The following is a 27558-nucleotide window of genomic DNA, read 5'->3' on the forward strand; positions in this document are numbered from 1 at the left end:
TTGCACACATAGGACATGAAGCCATTTTGCGACCCAAACACAATCGACATACACTTAGTTCAGTTGCCTCACTAATCGGCAATATTATGTCTTTACTGATACTCATGTAGTTTGTATTGTTGTTGACATCTAATGTTTCATCTACTCGTTTGTTACACCATTTGAATTATTAGTATTAATTTTTAAAAAGTTTTAATTAAACAAAATTTACCTGATAAATTATCTGTAATATTGCAAATTACATTATTGTTCAATTGACGCAATGTTAACAAAATTATGACAATTATAAAATTACTTAAATAAAATTGCTTATACATTATTTTTAAAAAATAATTTATTTATTGAAATAAAATATTCTTAATTTACAAATACAGTACAAATATATATATATAAATATTATTAAAAACATTTCTATTTTATTTAGAAATTTAGGTTATTTAAATAATTAAAAATGGACTAAAATTATACAATTTTATAGATGTCAATGTTAATCAGTAGATTTTATTAATTAATTTTTTTTATAAATATAAATTCAAACATAATTAAATTATAATATCATTAGTATTATAATAACTAAATATTCAAACTATTAAATATAATTAAAAAAAATATCTAAATGTAACTTTAATTTTGTGTTATTAATCTAAATAATTATATTGCAATTTTATCTATTTATAAAGTTCAATATTTTTAAATTTAGAAATATTTTACATTAAATAAACGATAAATTTTACTTTTGCTATATTTAGCATATATTACACTTTCACTACATTTATTACCCATCAATTAACTGCCGACCTCTTTATGGGTCAAACATTTTGACTTTTAATTTCTAATATAAATGATTTTCATTGACTTTACATTTCATGCCTGTGTCTCACGACTTGGTTAAGTAAACTATTAAACAAACAATTGTATTAAAATTTATTAATTATTAATTAAATTGATAAATAAAATCTTATGAACCATAAGTAAATAATAACAATTAACATTATTAAGTCATTTTTAAATATATAATTTATTTCTATTATATTATTAGAGTATATTGGGTCAAATCATTTTGAATATATGTAAATTATTTTATAATAATTAAAAATTATTTTAATATTTAATAAAAATTATTTACGTTATTAAGAAAATAATTTGCATAAATTAACTTGTTTTATTAAAATTAATTTATTTCATTAAACTTTTTTTATTATATAAAAAAATTGATAAAAAATAAATATAAATATTGTCGTATAAAACACAAACATACAAACAGCGGAAAATTTATTTAAAAAAATTGCGTTAAGTTTTTATTACTAATTATGACGATCACACATAAAAACCAGTCGATTAAAAGAAACCACCGAAACCTGGTCTGAAACCACCGAAACCTGGTCTGAATCCGCCGCCATAGCCGCCAAATCCATGGCCTCCATAATGACCACCATGCCCTATTACAAATTTTTAATAAATTAGCAACATTATTATTATAATCATAAAAACTATTACCGTGATGGCCTCCAAAATGATGACCACCTCCATGGCCGCCAAAATGATGACCACCTCCATGACCACCAAAATGATGTCCGCCGTGGCGATGTCTTTGAGGGCTTGGAGCACAATATATCAGTGATGCAATCATTGACAATATCAAAGCAATTGCAAAGTAGACTTTCATTATTAAATGGGGTTAAATTAAATTACGATATCAATACTATTAACAATGAAATGGCACTAAACTAATTGTATGGCATATTAACAAAAATACAGCACTTATATATATATATACCCTTAAAATAATTAACTGGCGATTGTTATCATATTTGATAAATATATTTGAAAATGATAGCATATGTATGTTTGTAAGCATATAAATTGATATAACTATATTTATACTTTTCTAGCCATAACTAATTATAGACCATAAGTGGCTATTATTATGTACAGTAATAATCAGTAAATTTCCAATTTAATCTATGAAATCATTAGAAATTAATTTTAAGATTAACGTATAGTTTTATATACAGTATAAACAGTGTTTAAAGTTCATACAAAAGTAAACATTTAAGTGTTGGGAAAACTGGTCAATAATTGGTAAATACTATTAATATTTATTTAGTAATTTCCCATATTTAGTATTTCATATTTGTTTGTAAAATTATAAATAATTTTTTAGTTTATAGATTATAAAACAACTAAATAATATTATGATTTTGTTTTTTTTTAAAAATAATTACTATATTTATTTAATAATAACAATTATAAGCAAATTTTATTTCTAAAACATACTGTATAATACAAAATATACTGTATATTTGTAATAATATTTTAATAAATTTAGATAACTTGTATTTAAATAGTAAATTGTAAAGTATAACATAGAAAAATGTATATTTAACTAACATATAGTCTTAAATAATAAATTAATATAACTTATTTTCACAAAAAATAACAAAATAAAATAATTGCACGCAAAATAAAAACAAAATGCAATAAAATAACAAAAAAATAATGCAAAAAAATAAATATAATAATAAAATTAAATTGAAATAAACGAAAAAAATTATTATAATTTTTGTTGTTGTTGTTTAATAACTATAAAATGCTATTAATTAATTTATTTAGTTATTTAAAATGTTGTTAAAATGCAGTATAACATGTTTGCATAAAATTATAAATATAATATACTGTAAATATAAATAATTGATGATTTTTAAAAATATATAATTTATATCTGATTTCTTATTATATTATATTATACTGTATTTAATATTTTATGAAAAATAACAATTATTGTCAAAAAAATAATTAATTTAATAATTATGAAAATTGAGTAATAATTATTAATATTATTGTTTGTTTGCATAAAAATTAGATGTATTTTTTAAAGCTTTTAAACAATAATATTAATAATGTTAATTAAAATATAAATATTTAATTTAAAGTAAAGTGTTTTTTTTTATTAACAACATTGTCTCTGTTTTAGGATTGTGCTCTCTATGTGTTTGTTTGTATATATTTTGGGCCCCAGTTTTATGGCAAACAATCGGTTAGTATTTGTTTCGTAGGTTCCGTCAAGTAATCGGGAAATTTGATGTCAAATGTGACGACAAGATCGCCACGTTTTTCAGTATCTTTGGCGTGCGGCAAACCGTGGCCAGGTATCCGGCGGGCAGTAGTCGGCTTTACAATATCGTTGATCCGCAGGGGAACAATATCACCGGTAAGAGTCGGCACATTCACTTTGCAACCGGTTAGGGCCTAAATCAATAAAAAACAACAATATATATATATATATATATAATTAAATCTAATGCTAATGTTAGTCAATTGCATTAAACCATAACATTATGATCTAACCTCTCTTAATGTAATTTTTGCCGTATATTTTAGATCAATGCCATCCCTTTTGTACACCGGATGCGGCTTATCCTTAATAATGAACACAATATCTGCCGGTATAGCCGTACCGCTTTGGTCGCCCTCCCGTTGGAACGTCACTTTTGTGCCGGCCTTCCAGCCGGGCCTCACATTAATGGTAAGTACTTTGTCCTCTTTTTTGGCAGTCCGGCCGTCGGCTGCCGGTATTCTACGTGTAATTTTCATGCGTTTGACGCAACCTTTGAGCACCTCTTCGAGTGTGAGGAACAGTTCGTGCTCTATGGCTGGATCCTGACGAGTGCCGGCTGTGGAACCGCCCATTTTTCTATGACTGCCGATACCGCCCAATCCTAACCCATGCGATGGACTGCTGCCGTGAAACGATTGCGACCGGAATGCGTTACCTCCGCGACCCGACGGTCCGCCTAATCCGAACAAGTCGTCCAAATCCATGTCATCGAAGTCGTGAAACAAACCGAAACCGGGACCTAACGGTGCGATTATAATAAGTTATATTAATTATCATTATTAATAAGGCTGTAGTTTTGAAACATGCAATAGTAAATTATAAGTTTATTAAGTTAATTAAAAGTTTAAATTATATATAAAAATAAATTCTATAATAATTTTATAAATTGTCCTATGATTGTGCATGATAATTTTGTCATATATTGTAATTTAGTGTTCATAATACTTGATTATAATTAAAACATTATAATATATTTTCTGTATTTTGATAAAAATTTTAACATTTGACATATTCAACTAAAAGTTAATAACACCATTAATATTATAACCAATTTATCATAAATGATATTTGAAATATTTGATAAATTTATTTCAATATATTAATAATAAATTAAAATTGTGTATGAATCATATATACATTATTAAATTATTAATACAAATTTATAATATATACTAAAAATATATTAATCGTTCAATCTATTTATGATACAAATAATATATATTTTATATGTAGGTGTTTATATACAAAGTAACCTTGATCAACTATTGATACTAGACAACTAAATTTTATTCATCAAATAAATACTTGTAAATAAATCATCAAAGTTTTATTAATACTTAATTTGCTAGTTATTCCCTGGGAATAAACCTACACATATAATAAGCTAATAACACTGAAAACCCACCTACATATTATTGTACTAGTTCAATCAATTTTTTGTTATTGAAAATTTTAATAAAAATTTTACTATATTATTTGACAACATAACAAATTACTGTTTAACTAAAAAACTATTTAAATACAGTATAATAAACTAAGGTTAAAGTTTAAAAACTGTATTTTTTAATTAAAATTATAGTTTATTTATGTTGTTTTACATTTTTAGAGGACATTATGGGGGATGAGAGGTCATGTAGTTTTAATATTTTATAAAGTCTCTCTCTCTCTCTCTCTCTCTCTCTCTCTCTCTCTCTCTCTCTCTCTCTCTCTCTCTCTCTCTCTCTCTCTCTCTCTCTCTCTCTCTCTCTTTCTCTCTCTCTCCTTTACTCACTTTATAATAAAATTTTATTATTTGCAGTGCAATAAATTTTAGCAAACATTGACATTTTTAAAAATATATCATTACTAAAAATAAAACAAGTTTTAATCATCAATATTTTAATTGTAAATATTTAAAAACATTTATGAATAATAAACATAATCGTTTCGTATATACTATTTATAATATCAATTGTCAAATACAGTGTACACTAGTGTATAATATGTTTTAAATTTAATTATTATTTTTTAATATTTTCTATATTTTTAAAATTTTATAATTACTAACACATATTCACACACACACACACACACACACACACACACACACACACACACACACACACACACACACACACACACACACACACACACACACACACACACACACACACACACACACACACACACACACACACACACACACACACACACACACACACACACACACACACACACACACACATACGATTACATTCATGATGTTTATTAGTCACGATATCATTTGATTATTGTTTAGTTGAAATTCAATACATATTTTTCGAGCAATACTTTTAGTGAAAACTTTTTTTTAATTAATGATAAAAAGTACTAATAATAATAAAGTCAATAAATTGCTTACAGTTATGCCTAAAACAGTTGAAAATATTGTAAATGTGTTATTGACAATAATAACAGCAATAATAACATATCAAATACAAGTCTCATTAGTACAACATTTTGTTTTAAAGTTTTATAACAATAGTTAACATTTGAAATCACGATTTCCGTGATTTTTTTGAACTTATCTCATATTATTATTATTATTGTTAGTTATTATTATTTTTTTATTTATTTTGCTCACCTGTTTTAAAATATTTTAAATAAATTGATATATATGGCACATAATTTATTATTAGTGTGTTCAATATATATATATATATATAAACAGTTGTTAAACTTATTAAAAATGCTAAAAACTAATGTCCTGCATTTATATATATAATTTAGCATTTAATTTAAAATTTATTTATTTAACAAAAACTAACCTTAAATATTATTTTGTAAACTTATTTTTTATATAAAAATATTTATAAAAAATTATTTGTGCATTATATAAATTATAATGTTAATACCCGTGTAACATTAATTAATATAATTCAAATTTTAATTTCCTTAAATGTTTTATTTAGTTATTTCATGACATAATTTTGTAGATAAAGAGTTAAAATATTTTGTACAAAATATAATATTTTATTATATTTTGTAAATTATTTCATTAATAAAAATTTGAAACCCATATAGCATATTTTATTATAATCAAAATAATAATAATCATATATAAATAAAAAAAATTTAATATTTTGTTTTTATTATTTATATTATTATTGTTATTACAGTACATGATAGACAGTATAATTAAATGCTTTTTTATTATTTCAATGTTAACACTCATCAATTGAAAATTTATTTTATTTTAAACAATCAAAACAAAATGAAAAAAACGCTAATATATAATTTATAAAATATTACTATAGTTTAAAATTGTTTGCAGTCAATTAATTATTTTCCATATATAGACCAAACAATAAAACAAAATTTCAATAATAATAATAATAAAAACTAGTTATCATTGAAAGTCTTAATCACAAAAGCATACAATAAACTAATATAATCTAATTATACTGTATATACATACGTATATACTGTATATATATACTTTATACTTTATATTTTATACAAATAATTAGTGAAAATATTTTACATTATATTTAAAAATAAATATTGAATTCTCAATTGTTTGCAATTTAAATATTTACAAAATACAACTAATTATTTTAAGTATTATATGAAAACAACAAACAAAATCTATTTAAATAATATTATTGATATAATTAATGTTATAATTCTAAATGTAATAATAAATAATGAAATTGATAAATTTAACCTAAATTATATAATGTAGATAAATTTATTAATATTATTAAATCATTTCATTTTGTACATTAATAACTAAAGTTTTATTGTTATAGTATATCGCTATATTAGATTAATATTTTATGATAATAATTATTTCATATAAAATTATAGTGCGTTTAGCTAACAATAGACAGTATGTTATATTGTTTATAATATTGAAAAAAAACTTTAAAAATTTAACTAAAAATTAAGTGTTTCTTTGTGATCTCACTATACTATAGCCCACTCACATTAAATACATAATGTGCACACATATATATATGCTGTATATACAATACACACACACATCACTCATTTCAAAAGTTATAATTGAAAAATAAATACACAGTGTATATACTGTATATAAATAACTCAGTTTTTTAACATTAAAACTATTTGGATCTTAAAAATCACTTTTATTTTTATCAATCCATAGAGTTAGTGCTTATTATGCATAAGCGTTGCGCTAATCAAATACCAGTACAGTTTCATACAGTATATTATATGTTTGAAAATTGATAAAAATAACAAAATATTTTCACCAAAAATAAATGTTTTCTCAATACATTGTACAGTATATACAGTTTATGTATACTAATAGATACATTTACTGCTGACATTGCATTGAGAGTCATTGACTATAATTAAGGATCCATTGCGACAATTTTGGGTTAGAAATTGTCATAAAATTGACAAACAAATAGCACAATATCAATGACAACGTCATTATGTCATTCACAATGTATATCAATGAACAATATATATATTGTATATATTTTATATGACTAAAGAAATTATAATTTATATCATATCGTAATGTCAATAATAATGTCAATAATAGGATTCTTAAAATAGATATATAATTAGATTATATTACTATTAATAATAACAATAACACTAAATATTTCAATTGTTCTAATTTTATTTTGTTTGTAATAAAAATAAATATGTATATAATTATATTAAGTAATAATAATAATTAATAATTAAATTTAAACTAATCGTATTTATATATAAATATTGCAGAATATTCTTGCAATAATATCAGAAATGCTAACTCAATAGGAATTTTACATAAAAATAAACAAAAAATTATTTATTAGTTTATTTTTAGTCAAAAATTACTTAAAACTATTTTTTTGTATTAAATTAATAATAATCGGTTATTTGTCTAATATATACAAAATATGAAATTATTGCCACATAAATCATCATCTAAATTGAAAATCTAATTAAAATAAATATGTATAAAATGTTTGAAAATTTTATATAACCTAATAAGTTAAAGATATTTGTATAGTTGATAATAATATAAATATATGTATCTATATTATGCTATAGTCATAAATAATTTTGATTTTATATCATATATGTATATAAATTACAATATTTTGTCGTATATGAATCATACTGTATACTTAATATATACATTAGTATAAATTATATTTTTAATTAACTATTTGTAATTAATGTAATTCATATTATATATTACAGTATATGGTATTTCTTTACAATACTAAATCTATAATAAAGTACATAATTAAAATAATAATAATAAACAAAGCAAAATATATTCATAAATTTAATTTAAATAAATTAGATCCTAATTAAATATTTTTATCTACAATATTATATAAAAAGCTAATGATATGGATATTGATATTTTATTGTGTTTAATGAACAATATAATGTTTGCCAACAAACAAAAATGTTAATTAAAAAAAAACTAGTTTAAAATAAAATAGAAATATTTTAAAGTCAATTAAATAATAATTTATATGTATAATAGTATTAAATTACAAATTTTCCTAACTAATACACTAAAAAAACTATATATACATATAAAAGATAAAAAACTAAATATATATATTTGTAGCAGTCATCAAGATTTTTACCTACACTTGACTTATTTAAATAGAAAACTATAACATAAAAATGTATTTATTTTTTTAAACTAAAAATAAAAATTAAAAAAAATAGTCAACATTAGCAAGAAAAACATATTTGCGTAAATTTTTGCATATACTGTGTACTACTAAATAAAAATAAAAAATTTGAGTAAACAATTTTTAAAAATACTACACACACACACACAGTTTCAAATAAGCAATTAAAATAAATAAATAATTTTACTTTCTAAATTTTGTTTTAATTTTTTAGATACATATCTATTAATAATATTATAATAATGCTAATGATTATTAAAATCTGATAGATATCGGATATTGTATGTAATAAAGAAATAAATACTAAATAATAAAACTTTTACATTACTACCCAATCACCAAAATTAGTCGACACCACAACCACCACCACAAAAATCATTGGTTAGGTATGTCCCCAAAAACCGTCAAAACCATAATCAACAAACACACAAAAAAATAATATTACCGAATGCAAACATACCCGACCCGTGATGACCGCCCGTGCCGTGTGGGCCGAGTCCGCCCATATTGAAGAACATCTCAAACGGATTGTCGGTTCCGAAAAACTGAGCAAACGTTGCCCGAGGGTCGCCATGAAATGTATATGTAAAGTGAGGAATACCGCCACCGCCGCCGCCATTGGAATAACTACCCGAACCTCCGCCACCGCCACCACTGCTGCCATTTTGTAGACCTTCTTCACCGAACTGGTCATAGATATCGCGTTTCTTTTTGTCGGACAATACTTCATAGGCTTCGGCAATCAGTTTGAATTTTTCCTCGGCTTCGGGCGCTTTGTTTTTGTCCGGATGGTAGCGTAGGGCCAGTTTGCGGTACGCCTTCTTAATGTCATCGGTAGTGGCCGTACGGGAAATGCCGAGAATCTGATAGTAATCTTTGCCCATATTTTTCATATATATTAATATATTTGTATATATTTAAAATTTTTATTAATAATTTTTTTTAGAAACACAATAATTTATGTTTTTTTATTTTGTTGAATTGTAGAAATAATATTGATAAACAAAATATTATCTAGCTTATTTATTTATTTAAATCACACACATAATAGTAGATTAATAATTGCAATAATAAGGATGTTGATTGGTAATAATTATTTAGGACAATGATAAATTAATAGCAAATATATATAAATATATAGAGAATATTATATAATTTCTTAACAAGCTGAAATATGATTTATATTATTAATTATTATTAAAAATAGGTCACAAATAATTTTAATAAACCAATACCAATAAACACTATAAATATTTGAATATAAAAATTTTTAGACCAGAATATTTTAGATAAACTAGATATTTTTCTTCAACAACAACAACAATAATATTATAATATATAATTATTTAATTTTATTAATTTATAAACGCATCATTTTATTTAATCAATTATATATATATATACTTTATATAACCGATAACCAGAATATTATTGATGGATACGGTATATAATACACAATATGTGATATTACTGTATAATAATTTTAAACAAATTATTTCAAACACACTAATAGTAATACACACTTAACACACAGTAATATACAGATAGTGTAGTATTTATTATTATTTATTTTTATATTGCAAGTGTGAGATATAATTATTATCTTATGGGAGAAAAAAAACTTGATTTTAAATACACTGTGTGTTTCACTTTATATTTCGTAGTTATTATTATTATTATTATTTTTATATTACAATACTTCTAACATTCAATTCATTCATTCAAAACATCCAATTGACTACAACTCTCTTCAATACATACACTAAACATATTGAGAGAGAGAGAGAGAGAGAGAGAGAGAAAGAGAGAGAGAAAGAGAGAGAGAAAGAGAAAGAGAGAGAGATCACGATTTTTACACTCTATATAAGCTATTGAATTAGATTTGTATTTATTTTATACTAAATAATAGACATGAAAATATAATATAATAATCATAGTCATAAATAGTACCAAAACGTTGACTGTCTAATACATTAGTTTTTATTTTAAATTACAGATTCAATGTTTCAGTGACATCACTGTATTGCTAAACACATATACATTGCCTAATATTTTACAATTTTATTATTTTATAAAAATAACAATTTTGTGATATATTAATAATAATAAAATACAATAAAATATTTTACAAAACAAAAATTACGCAATGTGTATTAGATAATTATCTATATCATCAAGTACAATTATCTTAAAATTATTTAGTAGTAAATAAAAATATATATATGAAATAATAATAATAATAAATAAATAATTATTATTATTATAGATTTGCACATTTACTGTATATAAATAGAGTATAAGTTTTTATTATAAAACAAATATTAACTTAAATAAAAATATTAAAAAGATGGCTCATTTAAATAAAAATTATATATTTAATTTAAATAGTTACCATGTACATTTTGATTGATTTATTATAAATAAAATCACTCAATCAGACCGTCTACCCGAACCGCCACCCGTACCGATACCTCTGTTTCTACCCTTTAATGTTTTCCTATTAGTTCCCTTGGATTTACTGTCACTTTTACTATCATTTCCGTTATTATCCTCTCCTTCTCCATCTTCTTCTCCATCCTCACTGTTCCCACTTTTTGAGCCTTTTTTCTTATTTCCATTCTTTTTATCACTTTGTTTGTCCTCATCATCGTCCTCTTCTTTCTGATCATCACTTTGTTTGTCTGACTTTCCCTTACTCTTACTCTTCCCTCCCCTCTCTCCCTCTCCCTCTTCCTCCTCATCTTCTTCTTCGTCATTTTGTTTTCTCTTTTTTTGTTTATTTTTCTTTGACTGTCTGTCCTCCCCGTCTTCATCACTATCATTGTCTTTATTCCCATTTTGTTTACTTTTACCTCCTTTTCCTTTATCATCATCTTCTTCATCGTCGTCTCCTTTATCTCCCTTTCCTTTGCTTTTATTTTTATCTCCTTTTCCTTTACTATTCCCATCATTCCCTTCTTCGTCATCTTCTTCTCCATTATTTTTGTTATTTCCCTTTCCTTTGTTTCCATTATCTGTTTGTCTGTCATTATCTTCATCCTCTTCTTCATCTTTTTTATCTTTATTTTCTTTTTGTTTATCTTTATCTCTCTTTCCATTATCACTATCCCTTTCCTCGTTATCTTCATTATTATCTTTATTTCCTTTTCCTTTACTCCCATTCCCTTCCTTCCCTTCACTATCTCCGTCATCGTCTCCTTTATCTCCTTTTCCTTTACTGTCTTCTTCATCCCCTTCCTCCTCATCCCTATCTTTTTTACTACCCTTTCCTTTCTTCCTTTCACTATCATCCTCATCCTTATCCTCACCTTTACTTTTACCCCCTTTACTTCCCTGTCCCTCTCTATCATCATCTCCATTACCATCCTTTCCTTTTCCCTCCCCCTCACTATCATCATTATCATCATCCTTTCCTTTGCTGTCTTTACCTCCCTGTCCCTGACTATCATCATTATCGTCCTCACCCTTTCCTTTACCCCCTTTACCCCTCTTTCCTTCACTATCATCATCATCGTCATCACCCTTTCCTTTACCCCCTTTACCTCCCTTTCCTTTACTATCATCATCATCGTCATCACCCTTTCCTTTACCCCCTTTACCTCCCTTTCCTTCACTATCATCATCATCGTCATCACCTTTTCCTTTACCCCCTTTACCCCCTTTACCCCCTTTACCTCCCTTTCCTTCACTATCATCATCATCGTCATCACCTTTTCCTTTACCCCCTTTACCCCCTTTACCTCCCTTTCCTTCACTATCATCATCATCGTCATCACCTTTTCCTTTACCCCCTTTACCCCCTTTACCTCCCTTTCCTTCACTATCATCATCATCGTCATCACCTTTTCCTTTACCCCCTTTACCTCCATTTCCTTCACTATCATCATTATCGTCATCACCTTTTCCTTTACCCCCTTTACCTCCCTTTCCTTCACTATTATCCTCATCATCTTCATTACCATCCTTTCCTTCACTATCATAATCCTCATCTCCTTTATCCCCCTTTTCTTTACCCCCATTATCTTCATCATTACTGTCATCTCCTTTTCCTTTCTTTTTATTACTTTCTTTATCTCCATTTCCTTTGCTATCTTTGTTGTCATTATTTCCCTTTCCTTTACTGTCTTTACTATTATTTTTATCGTCACTATTGTCTTCTTCGTCGTCTTCATCCTCATTATTGTCTCTATTCTTATGTTTTTTATTTCCTTTTTCTCTGTCATCCGACTCTTCATCTCCATCTTCTTCATCATCTTCTCCTTTATTTCCCTTATTTTTGCGTTGATTCTCATTGTTATCATCCCTACCATCCCTACCATCCCTACTATTTCTACCTTTTCCCTTATCAGATCCATTTTTATTACCGCGTCTACTATTATCTCGACCAACACTGCCATCGCTGCGTACAAACTTATCTCCGTCATCGTCCTCGTCGTCCTCCCTGTCCTTTTCATCCTTGTCGTCATCCCTTGGCTTAGGTTTGTCCTGTTTTTTGGGCTTTTTATTGTTACGATTGGCTATATTGCGTTTGGCGCCATCTTTGAATCCACCTACAATATAATTATATAATATATAATATTATTACCTAGACAGTTTATAGATAATTTTTTGATTACCTAGTATAATAAATTTTATTTAGATAGATTAATATAAAATACAACCAATTAACTTATTGATATTTTTTTGATTGATTATTAATTTTTAAAATTACTATAGAAATATTTTTTTTAATAATCAACTACTATATTATCTAGTTTACTTTTTACTTAGAAAAAAAGTTATAATAATTCAAAAATAGATTTTTTTTGTGGTAAACTTACGTAAAAATTTTCCAATATCTTTGCCGACTCCAAAACCGGCGCCAAATCCAATCTGGTAACTATTGTCAGACATGAGTTGTTCAAATTGATCAATGTCATTTTTATTATCAATATAGTCTGACTCAATTATATAATCAATATCATAATACCCATAACGATCGTAATCAGAGGCTCCGTTACCACCGCTACCATCACCAACACCTCCGCCTGGAGATAGACTACCTCCAGTTGGATCACCTCTTGCATTGGGATCACCCATTCCTCCCATACCATCACCAAACTCGTTGTCTGGATGTCCATTCGGTTGATTTCTATTATTATTATTATTACGATTATTTGGTGAACCTCTACGACCACTATCACGCCCCCTATTGCGTCCACCTCTCCTACTGCTTCCGTTATCGTAATCTTGATCACCACTGTCTCCGCTTTGGTCGTCATTTTGATCCCTATTCCGATTGCGTCTATTATTATGATTGCGATTTGGTTGGCGTCGACCTCCTCTACGATCATCTCCTTCTCCCTGACCATCATTTGTATCATAATCGTCATCGTTATCATTGTTTTTTTGGTTTCTCTTATTATTATTATTATTACGTCTTGATTTGTCACCATTTCTATCATCTTCATTGCCTTCCTCCTCATCTTCGTCTTCATCTTCATCACGATTACTGCCTTTTTTAGATTTTTTAGATCCATTTCCCTTATTTTTATTGTTTTTTCCAGATTTTTGATCGTTTCCGTCACTATCACCGCTGCTATCACTTCTACCGTTTCCTTCGTCTTCATCATCATCTTCTTTGTTGTCGTCATTAGTGTCACCACTATTTTGTTTGCCATCGTTTTCATCGTCATTATCATCACTACCACTGTTTGACTTACTTTTATTTCGGGCACTCTTTTTGGCCGGTCTTCCGACGGCCAGTGCTATACATACCATTAATAATAATAATAACTGAAAGTAAAATTCATTAGAAATTAATTAAATTAAGTTAAAATTGTTAAAATTTATAACTTACCGATAATTTTAAATTCATTTTAAAATTAAAATTTTATTAATACTATATTAAAATATTAATTAATAATTTTTATAAAATTTTAAACAATATTTAACAACACGTCAAAACAGTTTATTTAAATTTTGTAAATAATTTTAGAAAATTATTAATATTTGATTAATATTGATATTAATAATATAAAATTTCTAATAACTTTATTAATTTTTTTATAAAGATAATCATGTCTAAAAATAGTCTACTATACAACAAACAACACCTATTATACAATATAATTAATCAAAAAATAATAATTATTTTATTTGTTAATCACTACACACACATACATACAAAAATACAAACAAACAATTTTCAATAATTAAGTTATTAAAGTGAAAAATCATGACTTAATACAAACATCTCATGATTATCTGTTGCTAAATATATTGAATTGAATTTTGTTTGAAAAAATTAATTATTTTGTTGGAAAAATGAGACACAAAAAATAAGAAGAAAAAAAACTATAAACTTATTACAATTAATCATTTAAATAGCATATAATTATATACAGTAATTGAAAATATTTTTTTTATTTATTACAAAAAATTCATTTTCAATGCTAACCATATAATGGAAAACAAGTTAAAATATAGGTATAATAATAATAATAATAATAATAATAATAATATTGTAAATTCTATACTATTACTTACAAATATTTTGAATAATAATATAAAATATTTTATTTAAGATTAAAACAGAAAAAAAACATTTTTATTATGAGTTATTAGATTATAAATAATATAATCTTAATCTACTCATCTTCGGTAACCTTAGTGACCTCAGTAACCTCTGTAGATGTTTTTGTATCCTTTTTGGATTTTTTGCCTTTTTTGTTGCCCTCACGACCGCCGCCACCGCTGCCGCCAACCGAGTCTTTTATACCAGTTTTGATACCATTGCCGAGTCGTCCACCGTATTCATAGCCCAAAACAAAGCCAATATCGTAGCTCCGGTCGCTAATAATGCCCCGGTCCCTTTCAAATGGACCATGTCTTATTACTGGAACTATATAAAGTTAAAATAACATAATTAATTTTATATTTTAATTTAAAATATAATTTTTAAAAATAATAATGCATAATTAATATTTATGTAACTATTTTTATCTTTGACAATACTCCTGGACTCAACATAGTTACCCGGTTCCCATTGACTTTTAACCATGTTGATTATTGTCATAGTTAATACAAAATAAAAAATCATCTGGTCAAAAATAATATTTAAAATATAAATAATTATTTTATATATTTTTCAAAATATATATTATTTTTATAATTACATTTGATTGTCGTTTACAAAATAGATACACATTTCTATCTTAACATTTAAAATTTTTATTAACATTTGAAAACAAACAAAATTATTTTATTTTAATTTATATATATATTTTTTCAAAATAGGTAACCTTGGTTATATGTACTGAAAAAACATGTCTATTTTATCAATATTATACATAAAATAATAAATTTACATATAAACAATTAAGCAATTATATAGTATATAATAACATATTTAAAATTATAGTTTGGAAAATTTTAAAAAAAAATCTCAATTAATATTTACAGCTTTCAAACAAATAGTTTCACAATAATTTTTTTAAAATTAAAATATTCTTTCAATGTTTATAATATGTAAATTTTTATATTATAAGAAAAACATATATAAAAATATATATATATTTAAAGTAAGCTACGGATCGTCATCTTTTTGGTCACGGGTTGTCGACTTTTTATCACCCTTTCCATCCTTATCTTTTTCATCACTATTTTTATCACTATTTTTATCATCATTTTTCTTATCTTTTTCATCATTTTTGTCATCAGACTCGCTATCTTTATCTTTACTATTATTTCCAAAATTGAATTTAACTTTTTTGATACTTTTGGTTATTGTATCGTCAATTCCAGTCCTAATACCGGTTCCCAATTTGCGTCCATATCCTTGTCCCAAATCGTAGCCCAAGTCATAGCTATTGTCCTCGAGTTTGTGTCCCTGGACTTTGAACGGTCCAAATCCTATGATAGGTCCTACCAAAAAAAATGATAGTAATTACTATTTATTTAAAAAAATATCTATAATATAAGCACAGTTAGCATTTATATAGAGACCTTTATTTCTGAAAGCCCTTCCGTACACATTATTGAGTCTTCTATGGTATTGTCTATTAAGCTGTTCACTGGTATACTCCCAATCCTTGCTGTCGTAGTCGTCATCATAAGAGTTGTATCGGCTATTATCGTAAAATCTCGAGCGCCGGTATGATTGAGGACAACCCAGTGTAATGCATACTACTATTGTTAAAATACACTGAAAAAAATATATTAATATATTAAATATTTAAATTAATTACAATAATTTTGAGTTTTTTAGATAAAATTTTATTCTTATAAATATTTTGGAAGATTTCAACTATAATTTAAAATAACTACTACTACTTATTATTATTATTATTATTATTATTATTATTATTATTATTATTATTATTATTATTATAATTTATTATTATACAACTATATAATTATATTGAATAGTAGTTTATTAAAAAATTTGCAAATTTATGATAATAATAACAATAATTATAATATTTTTTAATAAATAATGAATAATTTACCAATGATTTCATAATTTGCTTGATATTATTATTATTGAAATTATATATAAATAGATAAACAATTTTTAAAAGTAGTAAATATTTACGAACTTTTTAATCAATATATAAAATCATTTACAGAAATACATTTATAAATATTTTAAAACATTAAACAATGTTTAAGGTATATCTTATCAAAAATTATTGTATAATATAGTAATAATTTTAGAAAAAACAACATAACTTAAAAATGGTTATATTATATAGGTGTCGTGATTGACCTTGATGTTAAAACAAATAATCATAATTGTTTAATAATTAAAATGTATTCAATTAAGTAATAGATTTTAATTGATTATGTATTACTTGATTAAAATTATAATAAAATAGTTTATATATCATAACATCCGTTAAAACAAAAATAAAATATATATTATAAAATTAAAAATTAATTGTATCTAATTAGTGCAATATTGAATTAAATCATATACAGAATTTTGACTATATATTCAATAAATGTTTTTTCTTATTATTTTTTATAATTTAAAGTATTTAAATAAAAACAAACAAAAGTTTAAAAATAAATAATTTACATGATTTCACTGAATTGCTATGTAATTATATTATAATATAATAATTGCAAAATTTTCAATTTGCATTTAATTACTAGTTTCAGTATAAAAATGATATATGGGTTTTTTAAAAATAAATAGTAATTTTTTATAATAACTAATAACTTTAAATAAAAAACTAATATTGTTAATATTAGCATATATTTTGTTTAATTATTTATCGGTATATTAAAAAAAATCAGCAATAAAATATCGGATTAGAATTAACTTATATTTTTTTAAAAAAAATATTGTAATATAATATAATAATATTTATATATCTATATATATTTAAAATAATTTACATATTATTTAGAAAAAACATTAAAATTTGATTATCATTACAAATAATTTTGATGCCTAGTACTCAAACAAGAAAAAAATTGTTTAATTATCTTTAATTATTACTATAACTAAACTATAAGAAAATTTTTAATTAAAATTCAATGTATTAATATATAAACATTATTCTATTTGTTTTTAAATATTATTAGAAAAAATGTTATTTTAATATAATTATTATAGTAATATAAGCTTTAATTTTAATTTATATTTAAAAAATACTGGTAATATGTTGCTAAGCATGATCTTTAAAAATGTTATTTCAGTCGTCTATGACATTTTAAAATAATATCAATTATTTTTTATTGTATTGTATCATAAGTTTGATATATTATTTTAAACTAATGTATGAATGTTAAGAAACTAAGTGCATATAATACGCAATCTATTAAAACTTGAATTTATTAAATAAAATATATTTATGCTTTAAATATCAATGCTATTATAAAAAACATATAAATTATATATTTTGTAATAATTATTATTGCAAACACTTGTGATATAATTTATATTTTGCAACCAATCATATTTACCAATAAATAAAAAGATATTTGTCTGCTTATTTATTTCTATAATACAATATTAGTTTGAAGCAATTAATATTAGTTTTGTACATTAAATAATAAGTTTTTAGAGTTTAATAAGTTTATTACATAGGTATATAAAAACATTAACTTTAAAAATTTATTTTAAAAAATTGCTAATATTAATAAATGTCTTTTTAAAATACTTTATAAGATTATTAAATAGGAAATCAAGTAATTGAAAAAATACTGATATTAAAAAAATACAAAATGATACAGGCACATATTTAGAATATTATTTCACTGGTATAAACTACTTTTTACATACATTATATAATGTTTATTATTTTTACATATATATTAATCCTAAAATTGATAGAAAAAAGTAAAAATTTGACTTATTTTATATATTTTATAAACTGTTTTTACAGTTTTTATTGATTAGTTCATTTTGTATTAAGTTATAGCAAAATGTTTTAATTGGACATACGATGGTTTTTTAAATTTTTTTTATTAACTATAGTAATGTTTTTATTTAAAATCTATAATATTTATATTTTTGTTGTTGTAAAGCTAGACATAAACTAAAGCTAACTGGGCAACTGACTACCCGTCCTGTAATGGTATCTATTACCATTGACTCTAAGATACTTAAATTTGATTTTTTTTTAAATTTACTTTACAAACTATTATATCAATAATACTACGATATACTGTATTTGTTGAAAATGATGGTCTCTCTACTACTACTAATACGTTTGATTATGATCAGGATGTTAGACTCAGTTTACAATTTGATGACATTGTTGGCAACTATTTGCTGAATAGTATACGTTTTCATTGGGGTTCAAATAATTTTAATATAAATATATATCGGCCAATGTTAGGAATATTTAATATTAATTCTACTATTAATATAATAGATTTTTTATTATTTAAAAATTAATTAATTCCATTATTACTAGAACTAAGTATTATATCAAGATACTATTCTAAAGATATTGATAATATAGTTTTAGTATTAATATTAATATAACTGATTTATTTTGCCCACTATAATGAATCGTATGGTAATATCAAACACAACCGGATGGACAGTTAGGTATCTCTGTGTTAGCCCAACTGAGCCTTAACCTCATGAATTGATTGATTAGTGATGTCCAAGATATACAGTACAAGATAATATCAATCAAAATATACTATACCTGTCCATGCAGTTTTTCGTCTAGGTAACCCAATAACCGGTGCACAATGTTTAGATACTAGGGTTCATTATCTATGCCACCGTGCTATGAGTCAATCACCTAGCTAGTGTTTAATAGATTATATCGATTTAGGGAGCTCAGGTAGCAAATATTTACACATAACTAATAACTTCATAATAGTATAGTATAACTATGCAAAAACTAATATATATATATATTATGAATAAAGTAAAGTATATTCTAATAATTCTTAATTATTATTATTATTATTATTATTATTATTATTATTATTATTATTATTATTATTATTATTATTATTATTATTATTATTATTATTATTATTATTATTATTATTATTATTATTATTATTATTATTATTATTATTATTATTATTATTATTATTATTATTATTATTATCTTTGTATATCACGGTTGTTCCGGTGTGATCACAGTTGTGTCGGCCACTTTTTGGTGGCAGAGACACGACTGGTTAGACTCAACTCAAGTCTAGTACTTTTCTGACTGTTCTACAACTCTGAAGTATCACTGCTTTTTGCATTTCATAGATCTTAGTTTTTCTGATTTCCAGTGATTCCAAACTTAGGGCCAGATTTTTCGGTATTACGGCCATTGATGACAGGATTATAGGTATGATTTCAACTTTCTTAATGCGCCACATCTTATTGATCTCATAGGCCAAGTCTGTATATTTTCGGCGTTTCTCACTATGCGTGTCCTGTAGTTTGTGTGTTAGTGGGACCGCTATGTCTATTATGTACGCCTTATCTTGATGTTTGTCTACTAGTACTATATCTGGGCGGTTGTGGGCCACAGTCTTATCTGTTCTCATTTCTTTATCCCAGTAGAGCTTGGCTCTGTTGCTTTCCATTACACTTTGTGGCTCGTATCTATAGTATGGTAATGGTTCTTTAATTAGTCCGAATCTTATTGCCAATTCCTGATGTATGATTTTGGCTACTTGGTTGTGACGGCTTAGGTACTCGGTGTTTGTGAGTACTTTACACCCATTTAGTATATGTTCTATTGTTTCGGACTCCATATGACACATCCTGCACTTGTCTGTTGATATATTTAGCTTTTGGATGTATTTCTGATGGTTTCGTGTCGGAATCACTCGATCTTGTATTGCCATCATGAACCCCTCTGTCTCTCCATGAAGACCAGCGTACTTCAACCATTTTGTAGACATTTCTTCGTCTACGTGTGTTTGGTTGAGTTCTGCCCGGTATCTTCCGTGAAGTTCTTTTGAGGCCCATGTGTTAATCCTCTCTTTTTCATTTTGTATTTCTATTTGATGTTCATTATTGCTGAGATTTAGAGGTGTGTAGTTGTAATCGAGTGTTGATGTTATTTTGTGGAGCTCTGAGACATTGCATTTTTGTTGATGGTATTTTCTCAGCAATTCTCGCTGTTTGGCTTCAAGGCTTACAATGTTTAGTAACCCTCTACCCCCATGTTTTCTACTAACACATAGTCGTGCTACAGAACTTCTAGGGTGGTGTAGTCCAAACATTGTAAGTTGTCGCCTTATATGTCTTTCAATTGTCTCAAGTTCTGTTTTACTCCATTTTATTATTCCGAACGAGTATGTCAGTACAGGTATAGCCCAAGTGTTTATTGCTTTGAATTTGTTGTTTGAGTTTAGTTGAGATTTTAGTATTTTTATTATTCTTTGGTTTAATGTTTTCTTTATTTCTTCTTTAACTTCTGTCATTTTAGATTTATGCATTTGCTTAATTCCTAAGTACTTATATATATCTCCATTTTCTAGTGCCTTTATATATCCATTTTCAGTTTCGTATTGATTTCTTTCAGAATAGACTCCTCTTTTCAGTTTCATTATGGCACATTTATCTAATCCAAATTCCATATTTATATCATTGGAGAAAGTTTCTGTTGTTTTTAGCATTGCATTTAAATCAGATTCTTTTTCGGCGTATAGTTTTAAGTCGTCCATATATAGTAGATGTGTTAGATTATATTTTGTATCACTTGATTTTAGATTTACGCCTTTTAGCTTTTTAAGTAGTGATGACAGAGGGTTTATGGCTAAGCAGAACCACAGAGGACTGAGTGAATCTCCTTGAAATATTCCTCTATTTATTTTGATTTCTGTACTTATTTTTGTTCCATTATTTGTATTGACACACAATTTAGTTTTCCATTTTTTCATCATATTTTCTAATGTGTTTATCAGTGTGTTGTCAATTTTATATAGTTTTAACACTCTTAATAACCATTTATGTGGGACTGAATCGAATGCTTTCTTATAGTCTATGTATGCCATTTCAAGATTTCTATGTTTTTGACGAGCTCTTATTGTTATAATATTGTCTATTGTTAATTGCTCTTTACAGCCCATTGAGTGTTTTATACAGCCTTTTTGTTCTTCAGCTATTATGTTGTTGTTACTTAAATGATTATATATTTTTGTTGATATTATGGATGTTAGGATTTTATACATTGTTGTTAGGCAAGTGATGGGTCTATATTTGCTGGGATCTGATGTATTTTCTGTTTTTGGGAGTAGATATGTTATTCCGGAAGTGAGGAAGTCATCGGTTTGTCCTGTTTGTATTATTTTATCCATTGCTATTGCCATTGGTTGATGTACTGTTGTAAAGTGTTTGTACCAGAAGTTTTGTATTTTGTCTTGTCCTGGGCTTTTCCAATTGTGGGATTTCTTGATAGCTTCGGTTAAGTCATCTTTAATTATATTTACTGAAGTCATATGTGGTATTTCTTTATTTTCATCTTCAATATCATTTATCCAATTAGATTCTTTATATTCCTTTGGGTTACTCCAGATTTCTTTCCAGTAGTTTTCTATTTCATCTATTTGTGGAGTATGGTTAATATTGCTTGAATTTATTTTGTTTTGATTTCTATAGAACATTTTTTCGTTATTATAGAACATTGTATTTTGTTTTCGTCTTTCGCTTTGTTGTTTATATCTTCTGATTCTTTGTGATAGTGCTTGAACTGTTTGTTTTAATGTGTCGTTGTAATTCCGGATAATAGCTTCAAATTCAGGTTTTCCAGGTTTTGTCTGTAATAATCGGTATATATCTTTTAATGATTGGTTAAGTCTTTTTGATTTGTTTCCATTTAACACTTGCGTTATTCTTCCTATTACTTGTCTTTTCCCTTCTATACGTGTCTCTATTCGCTTTTGCCATTTAGGTATTATATTTTCTTGATTTGGTTTTGTAGTTGACATGTGTTGTATTTTGTAGCCTAAGAGTCTCGATACTGCTACTGCTGCACAGTATGTTATTGTATTAATTGTGCTCAACGACATGTTATCTTCGATGTAATCTTTAAGTATATCATTAATTGTTATTATTGTAGATCTTGTTTTTACGCCACTTTTTATTTTTGGTAACTTAGGTCTGAGTTCTATTTCAAAGTCTTTATATTGTTCTAAAGAGGTTTTTAGTTCATTTTCTGCTGTTATTCTATTTATTTCATCATTTGTATTGATTCTGTTATCTGTTGTTGTAGGTGTCTCTTCCATTTCTGGCACTACTTCTACTGTGGTATTTAATTCAGTTGTTTCATTTAATGATAGTTCATGTGCCACTTGCTGTTTGATTTCTTGTAATTCTATTGGGGATATTTTATTATTCTTTGCTAAGAATCGCCGCTGGTCTGCAATCCTTTGTTCCGTTACATTTAGTTCTGGATATTTCTGTTTGAATGCTAAGTAAATTTGGTTTCTGTAATCAGTCATATTTGTTTCGAGTCGAGTTGATCTGTAGTATTCGCGCATTATCAAGGTATTCATCTCATGTGTCCATTTCATGCGCTTTTGCGATTTTTCAACCAAATTGGTCAGTTGTCGCTGAGAACCAGCTTGAACTGAAACATTTTGGAGGTTAGTCTGATTTTGTTGACTAGTCTGCGGTCGCATTACATCACAGCTTTGCCCGCATAGCACATCACTGCGTGGGATATGATGCATACTTAACGAACTGCAGTCAATGCCTACCTGCTGAACGCGGGATTTATTTGAGAGGGTACCTCCCGAACACCCCCGTTATTCCTTCGACTACGTGTAATCATAATTATATATATATTTGTTTTTGGCCTTTTTACGGGGTCCCAGTCCCTAGAATAAGCTCAACACTAACATGTGTCTATTGCCACCCATTTCTCACCACTAACATGTGTTTGTTGAAATAGGATTTTTATTTTTTGAAACAAAAGTGGCCATTGCGTGTGAGGACGAGTAACTACTCGAAGGGTGAAGAGACATCCTTGCGGACGTCTCTTCGGGGTGGGGGCACCTTTTTACAGGCACCCCCGGGTGGGGGCACCCTTGCGGGTACCCCCAGGTGGGTACCGATACCGAAGTACCGATACCCGGGGTCGGGCAGAAACTCGTCCTCACTTAGCACCCCGCTTTCCCCATACTACTTAAGTTGGCCGTCCTAAACAGCGTTGGTTGGGCAGGGACGGGAAGCACAGTTAAAACAATTTTTTTTCTCAGAAAAATTGCTTTACCACATCGGGGCTCGAACTATAGATCTTACTCTCCATTACACTACATAGCCCTACACACTAACCACTACACCACTGTGCCTCCTTTTTATTATTATTATTATTATTATTATTATTATTATTATTATTATTATTATTATTATTATTATTATTATTATTATTATTATTATTATTATTATTATTATTATTATTATTATTATTATTATTATTATTATTATTATTATTATTATTATTATTATTATTATTATTATTATTATTATTATTATTATTATTATTATTATTATTATTATTATTATTATTATTATTATTATTATTATTATTATTATTATTATTATTATTATTATTATTATTATTATTATTATTATTATTATTATTATTATTATTATTATTATTATTATTATTATTATTATTATTATTATTATTATTATTATTATTATTATTATTATTATTATTATTATTATTATTATTATTATTATTATTATTATTATTATTATTATTATTATTATTATTATTATTATTATTATTATTATTATTATTATTATTATTATTATTATTATTATTATTATTATTATTATTATTATTATTATTATTATTATTATTATTATTATTATTATTATTATTATTATTATTATTATTATTATTATTATTATTATTATTATTATTATTATTATTATTATTATTATTATTATTATTATTATTATTATTATTATTATTATTATTATTATTATTATTATTATTATTATTATTATTATTATTATTATTATTATTATTATTATTATTATTATTATTATTATTATTATTATTATTATTATTATTATTATTATTATTATTATCTAGCTCAATCAATTTCGATTTCTAAAAGATAATTCTGGATAACCCATACTTTATAGTAGACGAGATATTCAGCCAACAAATGGGTGTATTGTTCAGACATCTAATTAATTTAAATTTAATTAATTAAACTTTAGAAAACATAATAAAAATAATATAAATTCTTTTTATTTTAATCAAAATTGATAAAACAATATATATATGAAAACTTTTAAAATAAAATACTGATAATAAATAGAATCAATAAACTTAAAAAACTTAAAAAAAACTTAAAATAATGATTAAATATTTTTAAGCAATTAATAAAAATAAGAACTTTTGTTTATTATGAAACCATTTCATTATAATAAATCAATAATAATAATAAATTATAAAATACTTTTTTTATAAAACATATTTGTAACTAAATAATATTAATACGAATAAACATTTAATTGAACAATATTGAGAAATACATATAATTTATTTATTATTTTTAAAAAAATATATATTTATTATTTTGACATAGGTAATTAATAACTCTATTTTTTCGAGTCTATTATATAAGCAGGCATATAATACAATACATATACATTATAAAAATGATATGAGTAAATTTTAAAACTTAAAAATAATCATTCCAAATAAATTAATGACTTACAAAAAAAATATATATATACACAACAAACAATTGCTAAATAATAATAATAAAAAAGTTTAATTAGTTAGTAAAAAGTTAATAAATTAAAAACAAATTTTTATTGAGCTAGATTATTTACTTTCAAACATTAAAATTATGTTGTTATATATAATTTTTATTTATTTATTCTATACAATCAATTGCGAAGGATGGTCCTATAATGGTATGAAAATTTAATTAATTAGAAAATTTATTAAATTACTTATAAATAAAATTTTTGTTCATAAGTTTATCAATTCAATATATGACATAATTTTTTTAATCTATTAAGATAAAGCAAATTGGGCAAGCTCATTTCCGCAATGTGGTGGTCAGTTGCAGTCGCCTATAAATATAGATAAGCGCACCGTTCGATACGCACCGTTTGGATTTTTCATTGACAATTACGACAGGACCTACAATTTGCGCGTACAAAACAATGGCGATACAGCAGTTTTGACGTTTGCTAATACGGGTGGTAATAGACCCAGTTTACAATTTGATGACCATAAATATAATTCACCTAGATACATTCTGGAAAATGTTCATGTACATTGGGGTAAAAGCTATTTACAGGGAAGCGAACATAGTATTGACAATCAATTTGCAGCGGCAGAGGTTAGTCTTATTTGTTAATTATATACTAAAGTAATTATAGTTAAAATATAATACTTTATAATAATTACTGTATTTTTTAGTGAACTTATAATAAAAGTCTTTAACTTTATAATACAACAATTAAAAACATGAAACAAGTATATGCTCTTTGTTTATGTAATAATGTAAAAATTATTTAAGATAGTGTTTCTAATTTTAATACAGTATATTTTACAAAGTTAATAATAATAATAAATTTAATATTATTCATAATTATATAACTAAATTAAACTAATTATATAATTTATAATTTAAATAATAGTTTATTTTTAGTATAACTGTTTTACAAAAAAAAGTCTTATTATTATTAATAATATTTATAAACTAAAAATTTAATCTATTAATTATATTACTGTAATGCAGTTACACTTTGTACACTACAATCAAAAATATGGTAATTTTCAAGACGCAGTCACACAATCTGATGGACTGGTAGTAGCATCAGTGCTGATGGCACTCACATATAACCCGAACAACAATTTGGACTGGCTAATTGGGGCAGTCAAACATATTAATCCATATAATTCAACAGTATACATATCAAGTAACTCCAATTTCTACCTGGATAATCTATTGCCACGTGACCGGAGATCAGTGTTCAGATATAGGGGTTCATTGACTACACCGCCCTGTTATGAGTCGGTCACTTGGCTTGTATTTGAAACACCGATCAATATTTGTAGAGATCAGGTAAATAATGTTTTATTTTTATTGGTTTAAAAAATTAATTAAATTTAATTATAAAACAATGTTTTAATTATTTTAATTTAATTGTTTGTTTTGTTATGTTATTAATAGCTGAATCAGTTTAGACAACTGCGCGAAAAATCAACTAATAATGAATCGGGACATCCATTACTAGACAATAGACGGTCTATTCAGTCAAACAATGATCGTATTGTTCAGTCATCTAATCCCAAATATCAATAAAAAAACATTAAAATAAAAATAATTATAACTATAATAATGTTTTTCTAA

General features: G+C 25.2%; 6 protein-coding genes across 9 annotated transcripts; 1 reads left to right on the forward strand and 5 right to left on the reverse strand.

Moving 5' to 3' along the window:
• Positions 1-1210: 1210 nt before the first annotated feature.
• LOC128959967 (holotricin-3-like) lies at positions 1211-1873 on the reverse strand. Of its 2 annotated transcripts, none has more exons than XM_054306011.1 (2): positions 1498-1873; positions 1211-1439 (listed from the first exon to the last, which is right to left on the reverse strand). In XM_054306011.1, exons 1-2 carry the CDS (start codon positions 1664-1666, stop codon positions 1339-1341), a joined length of 270 nt encoding a protein of 89 aa, XP_054161986.1. In that variant the 5' UTR covers positions 1667-1873; the 3' UTR covers positions 1211-1338. The 2 variants fall into 2 exon arrangements, with proteins under 2 accessions (XP_054161986.1, XP_054161985.1); XM_054306010.1 differs by having other exon boundaries at positions 1492-1873.
• A 1095-nt stretch (positions 1874-2968) lies between these two features.
• Positions 2969-9644, reverse strand: LOC128959965 (dnaJ homolog subfamily B member 4-like). 2 transcript variants are annotated; one of them, XM_054306009.1, is made up of 3 exons: positions 9221-9644; positions 3349-3857; positions 2969-3249 (listed from the first exon to the last, which is right to left on the reverse strand). In XM_054306009.1, the coding sequence occupies exons 1-3, from the start codon at positions 9642-9644 to the stop codon at positions 3022-3024; spliced, it is 1161 nt and encodes a 386-aa protein (XP_054161984.1). In that variant the 3' UTR covers positions 2969-3021. The 2 variants fall into 2 exon arrangements, with proteins under 2 accessions (XP_054161984.1, XP_054161983.1); XM_054306008.1 differs by having other exon boundaries at positions 9206-9644.
• A 1392-nt stretch (positions 9645-11036) lies between these two features.
• On the reverse strand, positions 11037-14526 carry LOC128960547 (uncharacterized protein DDB_G0290685-like). 2 transcript variants are annotated; one of them, XM_054306661.1, is made up of 3 exons: positions 13730-14526; positions 13581-13639; positions 11037-13310 (listed from the first exon to the last, which is right to left on the reverse strand). In XM_054306661.1, the coding sequence occupies exons 1-3, from the start codon at positions 14518-14520 to the stop codon at positions 11191-11193; spliced, it is 2970 nt and encodes a 989-aa protein (XP_054162636.1). In that variant the 5' UTR covers positions 14521-14526; the 3' UTR covers positions 11037-11190. The 2 variants fall into 2 exon arrangements, with proteins under 2 accessions (XP_054162636.1, XP_054162635.1); XM_054306660.1 differs by having other exon boundaries at positions 13581-14526.
• Positions 14527-15240: 714 nt separating this feature from the next.
• On the reverse strand, positions 15241-15988 carry LOC128959970 (uncharacterized). Its single transcript, XM_054306016.1, has 3 exons — positions 15918-15988; positions 15736-15841; positions 15241-15643 (listed from the first exon to the last, which is right to left on the reverse strand). Exons 2-3 carry the CDS (start codon positions 15839-15841, stop codon positions 15390-15392), a joined length of 360 nt encoding a protein of 119 aa, XP_054161991.1. The 5' UTR covers positions 15918-15988; the 3' UTR covers positions 15241-15389.
• Positions 15989-16327: 339 nt separating this feature from the next.
• LOC128960142 (protein PIF-like) lies at positions 16328-17313 on the reverse strand. The gene is made up of 3 exons (XM_054306214.1): positions 17250-17313; positions 16747-16945; positions 16328-16665 (listed from the first exon to the last, which is right to left on the reverse strand). The coding sequence occupies exons 1-3, from the start codon at positions 17259-17261 to the stop codon at positions 16328-16330; spliced, it is 549 nt and encodes a 182-aa protein (XP_054162189.1). The 5' UTR covers positions 17262-17313.
• Positions 17314-26019: 8706 nt separating this feature from the next.
• LOC128960144 (carbonic anhydrase 2-like) lies at positions 26020-27510 on the forward strand. The gene is made up of 4 exons (XM_054306215.1): positions 26020-26107; positions 26216-26541; positions 26944-27270; positions 27379-27510. The coding sequence occupies exons 1-4, from the start codon at positions 26041-26043 to the stop codon at positions 27508-27510; spliced, it is 852 nt and encodes a 283-aa protein (XP_054162190.1). The 5' UTR covers positions 26020-26040.
• The last annotated feature ends 48 nt before the right edge of the window (positions 27511-27558 follow it).

This window comes from Oppia nitens, unplaced genomic scaffold (genome assembly GCF_028296485.1).
Source record: "Oppia nitens isolate AA-2021 unplaced genomic scaffold, nextdenovo-longstitch-racon4-pilon3 scaffold4_pilon_pilon_pilon, whole genome shotgun sequence".
In the NCBI taxonomy this organism is placed as follows: domain Eukaryota; kingdom Metazoa; phylum Arthropoda; class Arachnida; order Sarcoptiformes; family Oppiidae; genus Oppia; species Oppia nitens.